The sequence below is a fragment of the Pristiophorus japonicus genome, chromosome 16 (assembly GCF_044704955.1).
Source record: "Pristiophorus japonicus isolate sPriJap1 chromosome 16, sPriJap1.hap1, whole genome shotgun sequence".
In the NCBI taxonomy this organism is placed as follows: domain Eukaryota; kingdom Metazoa; phylum Chordata; class Chondrichthyes; family Pristiophoridae; genus Pristiophorus; species Pristiophorus japonicus.
The window spans coordinates 121,887,260-121,904,303 of NC_091992.1; the positions used below are offsets into that span (position 1 = coordinate 121,887,260).

Genomic DNA, 17,044 nt, shown 5'->3' on the forward strand with positions numbered 1-17,044 from the left:
CTAGCATCCAATGGTCAGGCAGAGAGAGCAGTGCAAACAATCAAGCAGGGCTTGAAGAGGGTAACGGAAGGCTCACTGCAGACTCGCCTATCCCGAGTCCTACTTAGCTACCGCACGAGACCCCATTCGCTCACTGGGATCTCACCTGCTGAACTGCTCATGAAAAGAGCACTTAAGACAAGGCTCTCGTTAGTTCACCCCGATCTACATGAACAGGTAGAGAGCAGGCGGCTTCAACAAAGTCAATATAATGATCGCACAAATGTGTCACGTGAGACTGAAATCAATGATCCTGTATTTGTATTGAATTATGGACAAGGTCGCACGTGGCTTCCCGGCATTTTTGTGGCCAAGGAGGGGAGCAGGGTGTTTCGGGTCAAACTTTCAAATGGACTCATTCACCGGAAACACTTGGACCAAATCAAACTCAAATTTGCGGACTATCCTGAGCAACCCAATTTGGACACTACCTTCTTTGACCCCCCCCCAACACATACACCAGTGGCAACCGAGATAACGGTTGACCACGAAGCAGAACCCATCATCCACAACAGCCCAGCAGGACTCACCACACCAGGCAGCCCAGCAAGGCCAAATGCACAGCAGCCCAGCGAGGGCCCAACAGGCAATTCATCAATACCAGCATTTGTTCCGAGACGATCAACCAGGGCAAGAAGGGCCCCAGATCGACTCACCTTGTAAATAGTTACACTGTTGACTTTGGGGGGAAGTGTTGTTATATATGTAAACTTGTGTATACTCTGTACAACCACCAGAGGGCTCATCCCCTGGAGTCCCAAGCGATCCCATAATCCTTTGGGAGCACAGGTATTTAAGGAGGCCTCACAGGTTGGAGAGGCACTCTGGAGACCTGCAAATAAAGACGAAGGTTACACTTTGATCTCACAGTATCCAGTCAGACTCTTTCTTCATACATAACAGGTACCATGAACTGCGCAAGCTGAGTAACCTTGAGAAGCGAGTGCTGCGGCTTATTGGCCCGCAGGTGGTGGGTGCCGTTGCCGGTGGTGGCGTCGACCCCGCTGGGGGCAACAATGGTATCTTTATCCGCTCTCCTTTTCTCATACCACTTCCCCGTCAAATCAGTAGGCCTCATACTGTCTACCTTCCATTCCTGCCACCCTGCCCTCACCTTAACATGAGTCCTGTGCCATTTATGCTTTCAGATAACCAGTCTGCAGGTGTCCAGCCTGTTATGTCTTCAGATGCTCTAATAATGACTCCACGAGACAATGTGTTGTGCTTGAACTGTAGTGACCTTAATCCATTTAATGTAATTCCAGAGTGAGGACCACACATGGTGGGCCTGCCTTTTATACTAGGCCTGGCATACCTGTACAGGTACCCTACAAGCCTCCCACTGCAGTGCCCTCTGGTGGCACAGCTTGCAATGGAACAAGCAGTAACCATGTAGGATACATGACATCACTCTCCCCCAATTCTTTAGTGCAAATCGCCTTTGCATTGACTATGCTTTGGGCTTGGCTCTATCTGGTTGACCCTTGGAGGGTCGTTTCCATCTTGGGTGAGTAGGTGGTGTTTCGTTGGCAGTAGAGTTGCTGGTAGTTTCTGTTTGTACGTCCATGACCACTCCATTTTCTCCCCCCGCCACCCCATATACAGATTGGCTCATTACATTCATATACATTCAAGTCCCCCCAAAAATTTGCATTTACAATATTGCATTTGTGGTACCATGGTGAGATGAGTACAGTTGAATGGTGAGGTACATACTTGGAATACACTTGGAGTCAGTGCTGGGGTCAGCACCGGTGAGTGAGGACAAACTAATGCCAGAACTGCTAGATGGTGTCCAAGTAGTCTATTGGCGGCGCGGTGCCCAGTGCTGGCAGTGAGAACCCGGTTGGCTCAAGTTGCCTGCTCTCGGGGCTTTTGCCATTGCTTCTAGCGGTGGGCAGGTTCACAGATGCCTGTAACCTCCCTGTCCTCTCCTTGTGTCCCGGGTCGCTGCTGCTCCCTGAGGAGCAGTCGTCTAGCAGTGCACAGGGAACTGATGACTCGCTTGCCTGGGCGTTATTTGGTTTGGGACCCTGGCTGGTCCCTGTCCCATTTTGGAGAACCGTTGCGGGTGACCCTTCGTTCCCTGGTGTAGCCTTGGTGGTGATAGGGTCTGGGGGCTGCGCCTTAGCGCAGTTTGCTCTTTCAGGCTCGTGGCGGTTGGTGCCATTGGATACCTGAGAGGTGAAGCCGATCGGGGGCAGGGTATCGATACCATTGCCGTTGCCCTCCCGAGATCGCTTGCTCTGCAGCTTGTATATATTAGCTGCTTGTGGCCACACTCCGTGGTGCATCACTCTGGTCCCAGGGACGCAGGCTACAGCATTGGCTAGCTCGCTGGACCTGTGTGCTCCCGATGGTGTTTGTCCGCTGCATTGACTGTATGCAGATGAAATCCTATATCGCACACGTTTCATTACTTACTGTAAATAACCTGTAGCTCCGATTGCAATTGCGCGACTTTTCCTTGCTTATTGCATGTGCACAACTCTGATCATCAATTACACATTTTACATCTAACTCACAGTTGCTGTTTGAGAGTGTGGAACTGTCCCTTTAAGTGTGGTGAGTTGTGGGCCTCCTTTAAGAGAGCCTTGCTATCTTTACGCCAATCCTCTTCTTCGCTTGGTGCCACGTGTTGCTCCATCAGTGCTACACCTCGTGGTCCGGCCGCCGCCATCTTTTTCTTCAGCACCTCACCTCATGGTTTGGGCGCCATCTTTGTTCCATCTATGATGTCGACTGCTGTGATCCTCTTCTCCCTGGGTTCCACCACCGAAGCTGGAAAGTCGCCTCTGGGTCTGATTTTCTTCCTCCGGAGTCCTGCCACTGGAGCCTGGAAGGTGCATTTGGGTCATCTCAGCTGGATCATCTCCACGCAGTCGTGCTGAGCGGTCTGTGTCTTGGGTGCTGTGCTGGCCTGCTCTCTGGTGCCGGGATCCAACCTCAGGTGGGGGATTGCTTTGCCTCTGAGCGCTGGGACGTCGATCGCTGGAGGGATGAAATCTTCCCAGCTCCAATGGATCTTCTCCATCCACCTTCTTCCGAGTAGCGTTGGTCCATCACCTGCAACAATCCACAGTGATAACTTGTGCACCATGCCATCATGTCCGCACTACCAATGACTGGGATGTTCATTGGTGTAGGTGCGCAGCTTGCCTGAACCGGGACCAACTTGGGTCATTCAGCCTGATTGTCCCATAGCCTCTCAAAGGCTTCTTGATTCATTACTGACTGGCTCACCCCCGTGTCCACTTCCATGAAGACTGGAACGCCGTTTATCTCGACTTCCATCCTCACCGGAGAACATTCGGTGGTGGAGATAAACATGCTATATACCTCATCGTGGGGCTGAGCTGCCTCTCTGACTATTGCTTCATAATCTATGTTGGATTCATGGCCATCTGCAGACTCTTCATCAACACAATGAGTCATATTTCTTTTTCACATTCACTGGAGGTGGCCCTTTGTGCTGCAGCCTTTACATACATAGTCTTTAAAACGGCACTGGTGAGCCCTGTGATTCCCTCCGCCAGCATGGTGCTACTCGATTAGCCCCCTCGGCGGACTCTGAGCAAAGGAACTCGGGGGCCTGTTCTCTCTCCCCTGAGAAGATTCACGTTCTACAGTCCAGCCTCTAAAAACATAGAAACATAGAAAATAGGTGCAGGAGTAGGCCATTCAGCCTTCCAAGCCTGCACCGCCATTCAATAAGATCATGGCTGATTATTCCCTCAGTACCCCTTTCCTGCTTTCTCTTCATACCCCTTGATCTCTTTAGCCATAAGGGCCATATCTAACTCCCTCTTGAATATATCCAATGAACTGGCATCAACAACTCTCTGGGGCAGGGAATTCCACAGGATAACAACTCTCTGAGTGAAGAAGTTTCTCCTCATCTCAGTCCTAAATGGCCTACCCCTTATCCTTAGACTATGTCCCCTGGTTCTGGACTTCCCCAACATCGGGAACATTCTTCCCGCATCGAACCTGTCCAGTCCCGTCAGAATCTTATACGTTTCTATGAGATCCCCTTTCATCCTTCTAAACTCCAGTGAATAAAAGCCCAGTTGATCCAGTCTCTCCTCACATGTCAGTCCAACCATCCCTGGAATCAGTCTGGTGAACCTTCGCTGCACTCCCTCAATAGCAAGAACGTCCTTCCTCAGATTAGGAGACCAAAACTGAACACAACATTCCAGGTGAGGCCTCACCAAGGCCCTGTACAACTGCAGTAAGACCTCCCTGCTCCTATACTCAATTCCCCTAGCTATGAAGGCCAACATACTATTTGCCTTCTTCACCGCCTGCTGTACCAGCATGCCAACTTTCAATGACTGATCAACCATGACACCCAGGTCTCGTTGCACCTCCCCTTTTCCTAATCTGCCGCCATTCAGATAATATTCTGCCTTCGTGTTTTTGCCCCCAAAATGGATAACCTCACATTTATCCACATTATACTGCTTCTGCCATGCATTTGCCCACTCACCTAACCTGTCCAAGTCACCCTGCAGCCTCTTAGCGTCCTCCTCACAGCTCACACCGCCACCCAGTTTAGTGTCATCTGCAAACTTGGAGATATTATACTCAATTCCTTCATCTAAATCATTAATGTATATTGTAAAGAGCTGGGGTCCCAGCACTGAGCCCTACGGCACTCCACCAGTCACTGCCTGCCATTCTGAAAAGGACCTGTTTATCTCGACTCTCTGCTTCCTGTCTGCCAACCAGTTCTCTATCTACATCAGTACATTACCCCCAATACCATGTGCTTTGATTTTGCACACCAATCTCTTGTGCGGGACCTTGTCAAAAGCCTTTTGAAGGTCCAAATACACCACATCCACTGGTTCTCCCTTATCCACTCTGCTAGTTACATCCTCAAAAAATTCCAGAAGATTTGTCAAGCATGATTTCCCTTTCATAAATCCATGCTGACTTGGACCGATCCTGTCACTGCTTTCCAAATGCGCTGCTACTTCATCCCTAATGATTGATTCCAACATTTTCCCCACTACTGATATCAGGCTAACTGGTCTATAATTACCAGTTTTCTCTCTCCCTCCTTTTTTAAAAAGTGGTGTTACATTAGCTACCCTCCAGTCCATAGGAACTGATCCAGAGTCGATAGACTATTGGAAAATGATCACCAATGCATCCACTATTTCTAGGACCACTTCCTTAAGTACTGTGGGATGCAGACTATCAGGCCCCGGGGATTTATCGACCTTCAAACCTATCAATTTCCCTAACACAATTACCCGCCTAATAAGGATATCCTTCAGTTCCTCCTTCTCACTAGACCCTCGGTCGCCTAGTACATCCGGAAGGTTATTTGTGTCTTCCTTCGTGAAGACAGAACCAAAGTATTTGTTCAATTGGTCTGCCATTTCTTTGTTCCCCATTATAAATTCACCTGAATCCGACTGCAAGGGACCTACGTTTGTCTTCACTAATCTTTTTCTCTTCACATATTTATAGAAGCTTTTGCAGTCAGTTTTTATGTTCCCTGCAAGTTTCCTCTCATACTCTATTTTCCCCTTTTTAATGAAACCCTTAGTCCTCCTCTGTTGAATTCTAAATTTCTCCCAGTCCTCAGATTAGTTGCTTTTTCTAGCCAATTTATATCCCTCTTCCTTGGTTTTAACACTATCCTTAATTTCCCTTGTTAGCCACGGTTGAGCCACCTTCCCCATTTTATTTTTACTCCAGACAGAGATGTACAATTGCTGAAGTTCATCCATGTGATCTTTAAATGTTTGTCATTGATTATCCACCGTCAACCCTTTAAGTACCCTTTGCCAGTCTATTCTAGCCAATTCACGCCTCAGTCAGTCGAAGTTACCTTTCCTTAAGTTCAGGACCCTAGTTTCCGAATTAACTGTGTCACTCTCCATCTTAATAAAGAATTCTACCATATTATGGTCACTCTTCCCCAAGGGGCCTTGCACAACATGATTGCTAATTAATCCCTTCTCATTACACATCACCCAGTCTCGGATGGCCAGCTCTCTAGTTGGTTCCTCGACATATTGGTCTCGAAAACCATCCCTAATACACTCCAGAAAATCCTCCTCCACCGCATTGCTTCCAGTTTGTTTAGCCCAATCAATATGTAAATTAAAGTCGCCCATGATAACTGCTGTACCTTTATTGCACACATCCCTTATTTCTTGTTTGATGCGCCAATCTGTGCACAGTACTTGTCGGGTTTGAGTCCTGAGGATGAGTCATCCGTCTTGAGCCGCAGGTTGAGGTCATGAGTGCTTGGCTCACAGAGATGGCCTTCTGCAGTGTGACTGTGGTATCAGCAGATAGTAGCTTATGAAGAAGGCTCTCATGACCGATTCCGATGACAAAGAGATCCCGCAGCGCTTCGTTGAGATGGTCGCCGAAATCACAAGGTGCCACCAGCCTCCTCAGGTCTGCAGCATATTTCGCGATCTCCTGGCTTTCGGGCTGTTGGTGTGTATAAAACCGGTGTCTGGCTGTGAGGATGCTCTCTTTGGGCTTGAGTTGTTCTTGGATTAGCGTTACAAGCTCCTCGTATGTCTTGGCCGTTGTCTTCGCTGGTGCCAGCAAGTCCCTGACGAAGCCATAGACGGTGGGCCCACAACTGGTTAGCAGGATAGCTCTGCACTTATCAGCCAGTGTGCCAGATTGTCACCTGCCAGGTCGTTTGCTGTGAAGAAATGGTTGAGCCTCTCCACAAAGGCTTCCCAATCATCACCATCGGCGTACTGCTGCAACGTACCAAAGTTAGCCATTTTCGCGTGAAGGTCCGTAATCTCAATCGCCAATTGTTATGTCTTCAGATGCTCTAATAATGACTCCATGAGACAATGTGTTGTACTTGAACTGTAGTGACCTTAATCCATTTAGTGTAACTCCAGAGTGAGGATCACACATGGTGGCCTGCCTTTTATACTAGGCCAGGCACACCTGTACAGGTAACCTACAAGTCTCCCACTGCAGTGCCCTCTGATGACACACCTTGTAATGGTACAAGCAGTAACCATGTAGGATACATGACACAGCCTGTTCCTGAGGCCGCCGCCCCCCCCCAGCCAACACAGTCATAAGGGAGAGGAAGAGGAGGAGGGGGAGGAGGAGGAGCCAAGCACTGCGTCACTGCATCTCTCTTCTGCAGGCACCAGCTCAGAGACTGGCACTACACATTTGTTAGAGGCTAGTTTAGTAGAGGGGACTGCATGGGGCCTAGCGGGCTGCAGCACAGTCAAGTGAAAAGGAATCCTCGGGAGCCATCTTCCTGGAGAGCAAGTTCCCGCGTGAGTTCTGTTGCACAGGACTCCGATCAGGACTTTAATAGTGAGGCATTCACACAGGGTGATGGCAATGCACTCTCGTGATTGGTGTAATGGCAAGGGTGCCCGAGAGCCTCTCAGCAGTGGTAACGAGCATGGAGGAGTCCGCCTCCAGCATTGCACAGAGCTCTACGCACACCATGGAGCCCATCATTGCTAGTCTGCAGACGATGGTGGACTCCCAGAGAGACCATGCGGATCCAGACTACATGACGTGTGTCATGGGTGATGTGGCAGCTTCCATTGCAGCACAGGCAGAAGCAACGCAGACAATGATTGACGGCATCGAGTCTCAGAATGTACTCACACAGTCTCAGCTGGATACCACGCATGCTCTGACTGCTGCCATCGCCGCTGGATTCATCACAGTTCACCGGGGATCACATAGTGTCGCAGCAGCCCACCAATCTGTGCTCCAGCTGAGATGCTGCCCCGGCGGAGTGGCATTGGGTTAGTGGAGCAAGAACCTGATGTCCTCTCTCAGGATGATAACATTCCAGATTCCATCACTGCCACTCCGCCATTGGACTTGTCGCTGCCTGTCACCCAGCCAGCCCAGATGGCCATCCCCCATCCTAAGGTCGACAGCCAAACCTTCCAGCCACAGAGCTGATTGAGGGCATCTTGCAAGGCCATATGTAGTCTCTGGCCCTGACACACAGCAGTCTTCCACCAGCGGTGCTGCAGCCACAGGGGACACACTGCAGAGGAGCACCAGAATAGTTAAAGCCAAGAGGGGCTATAAGAAAATGCACACGGGTGATTCTTAAATACATAATGATAGTTAATTGTTATAACATTTTTTATTGGAACGTTGTTGATGTGGTGATGGGGACATCCTGAGGAACGAGGAACTGGGATGGAAATCACTGGAATCGAACTCCAATAAGACGGTCGCAAACCTCCCTTGCAGAATCGTGATTGCGTTGTTGCCTCCTCCATCGTTGGTGTTGCTGTTCCTGCTCCTCCTCATCCTCCTCTTACTCCTACTCCTCCTTCTGGTCCTCCTCCTCCTGAGGTGGTGCGGCTATGCCTGGTGGCAATGGCTGGGCCCTCATGGTGGCCAGGTTGTGTAGCGTACAGCAGACAAAGACGAATAGGGACACCCCTCAAGCGAGTACTAGAGGACTCCAGAGGGGTCACAGCAGCGGAAATGTTGCTTGAGTGCTCCGATGGTCTGCTCAATGATGTTCCTAGTAGCAGTATGACTCTCATTGTATGAGAGCTGGGCAGAAGTGGTGGGGCTGCGGAGGGAAGTCATCAGACAGATGGAGAGCGAATAGCCCTTGTCTCTGAGCAGCCAGTGCGAGCTTGATGTGGTGGCTGGAACAGAACTGGCACACCGGTCTGGTGCAGGATGAAAGTATTTTGGTTGCTGCCAGGATAGCGGGCATTGACGGTGAGGACTCTTCGGGTGTGGTCGCACACCTTCTGCACATTTAGTGAATGGTAGCCGATGCGGTGCCCGCAAAGCGATGTGGGTGCAGTCAATGGCGCCCTGCACCATGGTTTCTTGCAGGTCGGGGCCACCACGCTCGCAGGTCGGGGCCATAAAAGGAGCAGCTTGCAGCCCAAGGAGCAGCGTGGCGGCATGCCACTACAAGGTACAACGCGAGTTGGTGCAGGAGGGTAACAGCAGTGAAGAGTGATGTCAGAAAGGTCCAGGTCGGTGATTGGAGCGTGGGCAGATGCAGCAGGAGCGGCGAGGTCAGAGAGAAGGAGCTGTGAGAGACTGGAGGGACGTGATCGGGGAGGCGTGAGTTCGGGGCCAGGGGCCCAGGGGCAGCACGGGCCAGCACACACTGCGATATGCGTGCGCACTAGGTCCGTGCAGCAGAGCAGGTCTCCACTTGTCTTGGGTAATCCTTGCCACTGGACCAAGACCTAGCTCTGTCAAGCCCATTTGGTGGCTGGGGTGCAACGGCCACCACACGTTAAAAAAATCCACGCAAAGGCATCTTCCACCTTTGAGGATGTAGTTCGGGTTCTTCATTCAAAACATCTGTGAAATCATCTTTTTTTTTCGCTTGGAAGCAAGTCATCCTCATTTCAAGGGACTGCCTATGCTGATGTCCAATGGGGAAGCCCGCTATCCTGCCGAAGCCAAATGCACGCTCGTGCTGCTTCTCTCTGGTCATGGGGAAGGAGATGTAGTCCCTTCTCCTTCTGTACAAAGCATCTGTGACCTCGCGGATGGAGCAATGGATGACAAACTGGGAGGTGTTGGAGATGTCTCCTGTTGCACACAAGAAGGATCCATTGGCATAGAAATTGAGCGCAATGGTGACCTTGACTGCCTCTAGTTTGAGGATGAGATCTGGTTGCAGGGGATGGCAGAGCTCTGTGACCACGTCCTTGCTCAAGCGCAGACTTCAAACACACTGTTCCTCAGTGAAATTAATGTAGGAGAACTGCTGCCGGAATACCATGCAGGGGGGGGGGGTGGGTCTCTTTTTGCCAACCCTGTGGGCCTTCTCCCTCTATTCACATTTTGCTGCTTTGCTCTCTGTCTTTTTCTTTATCTTTCTCCTTGCCTTTCTCCCTGTATTTTTCTTTGCCTTTCACCCTGTATTTCTCTCTGCCTCTGTCTCCATCTTTGTCTCCTCCTAAGAAGCATCCAATGGTGACGTCGGAGCAGGAGGTCGCGTGCCAACAGAGCCCCCATGAAATGATATAAATGTTGTCGATTTAAGTCTGCCCTGAATGAATCAAAGCAATGTTTAAGAGGCAGAACAGTCCTTGTAGTGAAAATCGCTGAAATATATTCAGCAGCCATTCTGCTATGTGTCAGCAAGCTGCAAAGAGTTTTGGGTGAGAAAAGTTGTTTCAAAAGATGGCACCTTTAAATAACGCTTCTCCAGTCGACTTCCGGCTGCAAGTTGACAGCTGAAGCTGTCGTTGTCAGCGGCAGGTGGTAACTGAGGGGGCATGGGCAAATTTATGTTGTGGGGTGGTATCGCGGCACTGCGCACGGCGGTGGCGTCATCATCGTTGGGCGCAGCCGAGCAGGGCGCTACTGGTAAGAGCGGGGAGCTACCTGGTAGCGCCTCTGCAAAACCCCCGGCCAATTTCGTGGGGGCCGCTGTTCTCGCCATGCCCAGGCGAAAACACATTTGCGTCCCGTTAGCGCCCCCAGAGGCACTAACGGCAGATGCACAGGAGCCCAATAAGTCTGCAAAGAGATATAGATAGCCTAAGTGGCCGGGATTTGGCCAACAGAGGCGAGTTTAATGCAGGTGGCATTGGTGCAACATGGGAAACCCACTCCGAAGTGCAGTCTGCCCTTTACCTTCAATCTTCCGTGTCAGGGGCTTGTTAAGCCGGCCTGCGGGTTTCCTGGCCAATTAACTGGAAGCGGGTCTGATGACATTATCTGATGACGCGTCATCAGCCGGTTTCCATAAAGGGATCATGTCCAACTTTTTTTTGACAGTTCATCCGACAATCTTTTACAGCATTGAACTACTGCAAACACGGCACAAAGGTGCACGGCTGCACCCAGGCTCCCCCATGACTCCCTCTGGATGCCTATGGAGGGAGTCACAGCATGCAGGGAGGTTCTCTTCCATTCCAGTGAACAGAAATCACCTCTCCAGGAGACCAACGCAGTCGGGTAGCACATTGCAAATGAGGGCACAAGCAGAGATGTCATCTGGAAGAGCTGGCTGCAGTGGCGCAAACCTTTCAATGATCTCAATAGATCACAAAACGTTACTGCAAAGCCACATTCAATGTCATCCTGCTGTGCCATTCATTACATCCTCATCACTCTGCCTTCCCTACTCTACCCCTTCACATCCTTACTCACACCAACTTATCTTTCACCTCCACCCATCCCTCTCTCTATCTATCTACATTATCAGTTCCCCATTTCACTAGCCACCTCTCACACTTACCCTCATCCTTGTCCAATCATACCAACTAACACATTTGAGTTCTTTAGCCAATGTTCATGTATAGTTAATGTTGATACGTTGTCAAACATTGAAATCTTTATTTTCAGGACTTTGCATTCTTAGACAGATTTGTAGGCACCTTTGGAAGTGGCTTAGTGAGTTGCAGTGAATGATGAGGTATAAGGGTACCCCTCACAATGGTGATGAGTGTGAAAGGAATGGGTTGGACATTACCGGGATGCTTTATGGAGCTGGTGTCAGGTGGTGCCAACCTGGTGCATCATGTGGCAGTCAGAGTGTACAATGTGAAGTGAAGTAAATGTGGCCATGGTGAGGCCATGACTCGCCTCCTGGGCAGCAATGTGGTCGGGTGCTGATGCCCTGTGTACTGTGCAGTATCAGGTGATTGTGGAGAAGGTTGGTGTTGGGGCTGATCGTGGTGGGATTTTGAGGACCAAGATGAGATTTTTTCAAGGGCACCGATGCTGCTGGAATAAATAGCAAATGAGGTTGAGATAACAGATTGCCCTGTCAGTGGTGAGAGAGGTTGCTCCAAGCAGATGACAGTGAATAGAGAGTTCACTGCAAACACTTCCAAAGTCCATACAGCTCAAAAGTCTCTTCCAAAATTCTGAAGGTTTCAGATCTGACATTGGAAAGTGAACAGCTGTGAAATGGTAGCTTTTGTACCACTTCTGCAGCTGTCAACTTGCCAAAGCAATAGAGAGTCACTGATCCCAACTCCACCTACCTGTTGAGTCCAAGTGTACAGGAAATCCAACCAAAAGGTGATAAAATTATAAGTGCCTGCTTTTGATCCTCTCAAATAACACTAAAGTATCAGTTAAGTACGTTAATGAACTCAGCTCAGAGTTGGAGGAACATATAACGCCCAGGTATCGCCCGTTTAGCCACAAAATGGAAACTGATGGGCATTTTTCAGACACTTATCATTGAGCGTTAATTTTCCCATGTGCGTAACGCCCGGAAAAAATAATACCGCCCGTCCACTTTTTTGGGCCGGAATCATCAGAATCACTGTGTAAAAGTGACAGCAGCTGAAGAGACTGACACAGTGAGACTTAAAAAGGGCGCAGGTTCCGAGCCCTGTCCAGATCTTAGCAGGGAACATATGCAAGAATAACAAGCTTAATTTCAATCCTGGAGATTTATAATTACAATTTGCATCATTACAATTTAAAATCTAAACTTTTGCCGAAGCAATCACTGGCACTGGTCAGATCCCTGGCCTTGTGGGACGCAGATGAGACGACATTGGCGATCTCGCCCCATATTTTACGGTAGGCCCAGGGTGGAGGTTTCCCACGCCCACCCCGGGTTAATTGGGCCCACTGGGAGTGCACGTCCACGACTAGGGCCTCGTTTGCCTCATCTGAGAAGGGTTTGGTCCTCCACCTCCCCCCCCCCCCGCCACATCTTGAAGATTATGTTCTGAAGCAGACATTATTTAAAGTGATACTAATCTCTCTCTCCCTCTCTCTTTGTTTCCGGCGCATGCGTGGATCACCCCTGACCTCCCAAATCGCAGGAAAACCTGTTTGCCAAAAAAAAACAAACACATGCACAGAAGGCCATTGCTAGGGAAGCCTTGCCTTCCACATTGTTGAGGCCTGTTTCGCATCGCTAGGGCCCATTTCACATCGCTGGGCTATTGCCCCCCCCCAAAAAGCCGAAAGTCACGATCCCAAAAATGGCCGATGTTCCAGTGATCCTGAAGGCTGAAACATCGCTAAGGCTGGAACATCGCCCATTTTTTGGGCCCTAGCGATCTAAGTGGAAAGTCTAACCCATGCTTTTGCTGTCTCCAATGCGCTCCTTGGAGACAGCATTGCCGTTTCTTGGTCTCATATGGAATTAATCAAATTTGCTGAAGACTGATTTCTGTGATGGTGGGGACCTCTGCAGTAGGCCGAGTTGCATCATCCACTCTGTTCTCTGATCAACGATTCATGATCGCTCCTTCAGCCACTATGTACCCAACCACTGCAACTATCTTTTCCAGCACCTCCTTGTCCTTCTTGACTTTTAAAAGTTCCCTTAGGCCATTTTCTTCTACTGTGTTTTTGCCCCTGCACCATACTTCTTTCTCTTACCATACCTAGTTGGTGTCTACTCTTTGTTTACTGTCCTATTAAGCACTTTGAGATTCTGTTCAAGTGAGAAATACCATAGAAATGCAAATTGTTGTTGCCTTTCCAAATATTAAAATATCTTTCCTAATTCATTTATAGGCTGAAAAGAAAATTGTTGCCATGGAAGTTGAATTGCAAGCACTGTCACAGTCAGCTGCTCTGTTTGAAGTTTCGGTTCCTGATTGCAAACAGTTAAAAGCCTGCCGCAAAGAAGTAGTATTGTTGAAAGAACTGTGGGATATGGCTATTCTTGTAAGTTTTGCACATCATTTGTTTTCAGGTTTACAATTTTCATCATGATATAATAGCATGAATTGATCATTATTATTTATGATTTCTTCAGAATCAGGTAGAGGTACTTGCATATTTTAAAAGTAGATACTTGGGGGAGGGATTTTAACTGAGCAGTTTATGGGCAAGCGATGGTCAGGGCAAGTGCCAAACATACGCGTAGTATCAATCTCCGCTGGTGCATGCGACCCACTTCTTGTGAACATAGGTCCCTTGCAGTCAGATTCAGGTGAATTTATAATGGGGAACAAAGAAATGGCGGACCAGTTAAACAAATACTTTGATTCTGTCTTCACAAAGGAAGACACAAATAATCTTCTGGAAATATTAGGGCACCGAGGGTTTAGTGAGAAGGAGGAACCGAAGGAAATCCTTATTCGGCGGGAAATTGTGTTCAGGAAATTGATGGGATTGAAGGCCAATAAATGCCTGGGGCCTGATAGTCTGCATCCCAGAGTACTTAAGGAAGTAGCCCTAGAAATAGTGTATGCATTGGTGATCATTCTCCAACAGTCTATCGACTCTGGATCAGTTCCTATGGACTGGAGTGTATCTAATATAACACCACTTTTTAAGAAAGGAGGGAGAGAGAAAATGGGTAATTATAGACCCGTTAGACTGATATCAGTAGTGGAGAAAATGTTGGAATCAAGAATTAAAGATAAAATAACAGCACATTTGGAAAGCAGTAATGGGATTGGTTCAAGTCAACATGGAGTTATGAAAGGGAAATTCTGTTTGACAAATCATCTAGAATTTTTTGAGGATGTAACTGGTAGAGTGGACAAGGGAGAACCAGTGGATGTGGTGTATTTGGACTTTCAAAAGGCTATTGACAAGGTCCCACAGAAGAGATTGGTGTGCAAAATTAAAGCACATGGTATTGGGGGTAATGTACTGATGTGGATAGAGAACTGGTTGGCAGACAGGAAGCAGAGAGTCGGAGTAAACAGGTCCTTTTCAGAATGGCAGGCAGTGACTAGTGGGGTGCCGCAGGGCTCAGTGCTCTTTACAATATACATTAATGATTTAGATGAGGGAATTGAGTGTAATATCGCCACGTTTACAGATGACACTAAGCTGGGTGGCGGTGTGAGCTGTGAGGAGGACGCTAAGAGGCTGCAGGGTGACTTGGACAGGTTAGGTGAGTGGGCAAACGCATGGCAGATGCAGTATAATGTGGATAAATGTGAGGTTATCCACTTTGATGGCAAAAACATGAAGGCAGAATATTATCTGAATGGTGGCAGATTAGGAAAAGGGGAGGTGCAACAAGACTTGGGTGGCATGGTACATCAGTGATTGAAAGTTGGCATGCAGGTACAGCAGGCGGTGAAGAAGGCAAATGGTATGTTGGTCTTCATAGCTAGGGGATTTGAGTATAGGAGCAGGGAGGTCTTACTGTAGTTGTACAGGGCCTTATTGTGTTCAGTTTTGGTCTCCTAATCTGAGGAAGGACGTTCTTGCTATTGAGTGAGTGCAGCGAAGGTTCACCAGACTGATTCCCGGGATTGCAGGACTGACATATGAGGAGAGACTGGATCGACTGGGCCTGTATTCACTGGAATTTAGAAGGCTGAGAGGGGATCTCATAGAAACATATAAAATTCTGACGGGACTGGACAGGTTCGATGTGGGAAGAATGTTCCCGATGTTGGGGAAGTCCAGAACCAGGGGACATAGTCTAAGGATAAGGGGTAGGCCATTTAGGACTGAGATGAGGAGAAACTTCTTTGCTCAGAGGGTTGTTAACCTGTGGAATTCCCTGCCGCAGAGAGTTGTTGATGCCAGTTCATTGGATATATTCAAGAAGGAGTTATATATGGCCCTTACGGCTAAAGGGATCAATGGGTATGGAGAGAAAGCAGGAAAGGGGTACTGAGGTGAATGATCAGCCATGATCTTATTGAATGGTGGTGCAGGCTCGAAGGGCCGAATGGCCTACTCCTGCACCTATTTTCTATATTTCTACATAAGTTTGAGCCAAAACTAGACTACCTGTGTCCTAATTCGTCCCAAGACCCAATCACCCATCACCCCTGTGCCTGCTGACCTACATTGGCTACCAGTTAAGAAGCGCCTCCCTATCTCTGTAATCTCCTTCAAGTTCACAATCCGCCCTCCACCAGAGATATCTGCGCTTAAATTCTGCCCTCTTGAGCATCCCTGATTATAATCGCTCAACAATTGATGGCTGTGCTTTCAGTTGCCTAGACCCTAAGCTCTGAAACTCCCTCCCTAAACATCTCCGCCTCTCTAACTTTCTTTCCTCCTTTAAGACGCTCCTTGAAACCTATCTGACCAATCTTTTGGTCATCTGCCCTAATTCTTTCTTACATGGCTCGGTGTCAAATTGCTGTCTCATTACACTCCTGTGAAGCGCCTCGGGACGTGTTAAAGGCGCTATCTAAATACAAGTTGTTGTTGTTGTTGTTGGTGTTTGTTAAAGTAAGGTCACGTAATACAGTGTCACCTTGGCTGATGCTTTTTGTCATTTCCTCATCTCCTAGGCGCTCTACATTTTGTTGACCTGAAAGGGAAGAGTGGGGCAAGGATTAGCTTTTAGTGTGAAGGATGAGCAGAAACAGATGAGTAGCTGCTGGAAGCAGCTGCACTTTGTCATGCATAGTGCATGAGGGTGAGCTTTCAGTGAGAAGGGATTGAAAGATAGGCAAGGACCTTGCAGCATACATCCTCCAGTCTGGCCACTCACAACAACCCTGAAGTGACCCATCCCTATAATCTGTATTACCTCCTCCTCACTTGGGTTGTTAATCTGAATAGGTGCTCTCCTGCCTCCTGTCATCACTTACTCTCTATTATTCTTCGCTAGCTTTGCCTGCAAGAAAGAAGAGTGTTAGTTAAAGTAAGGTCATCTTGTGAGATGGTTTGAGGATGTGCACATTAATGTTGAATGTTGGTGCTTGTATGTGAAGGGTGGCAGAGATGTGAGGAGGTGAAGGCACTACTAGTGAAGAGAATAGGAGGTGAGGAGAGTAGGAAGTGCAGAGTGGGACATTAGGACCAGAAGCAGGTGGTGTGAAGTGTACTGAAGTGAATGAAGGAGAGTGCTGGTAATTGGGGCAAGGAAGGGTGATGAAAACTGGGACTTCAGGTAGTGTAAGATTATGCAGCGAGTGATACGAGATGTGTCTTACCTTCGCAATCTCAATCAGGTTATTAAAATCCTTCCTATATTGGAGTCAGATCCCTGAAGCGATGCTTCTGACACTGATGCCATCTGCCACCTGTGCCCACTGCTGCCAAGCAGCTTGGCAGGATATCTTCTTGCCGCTTGGTGGAAAGAGGATGTCCCTCCTCCTGCAGACCTCCTCCA

The 17,044-nt window shown here is 48.5% G+C and overlaps 1 protein-coding gene across 1 annotated transcript in view; it reads left to right on the forward strand.

Moving 5' to 3' along the window:
• LOC139226779 (dynein axonemal heavy chain 17-like) overlaps positions 1-17,044 on the forward strand; it is a 1,002,254-nt gene that overhangs the window by 469,574 nt on the left and 515,636 nt on the right. Inside the window, exon 25 of the mRNA XM_070857781.1 lies at positions 13,516-13,668. Within this exon, the coding sequence (XP_070713882.1) occupies positions 13,516-13,668 (153 nt within the window). The remainder of the gene's footprint in view (positions 1-13,515; positions 13,669-17,044) is intronic.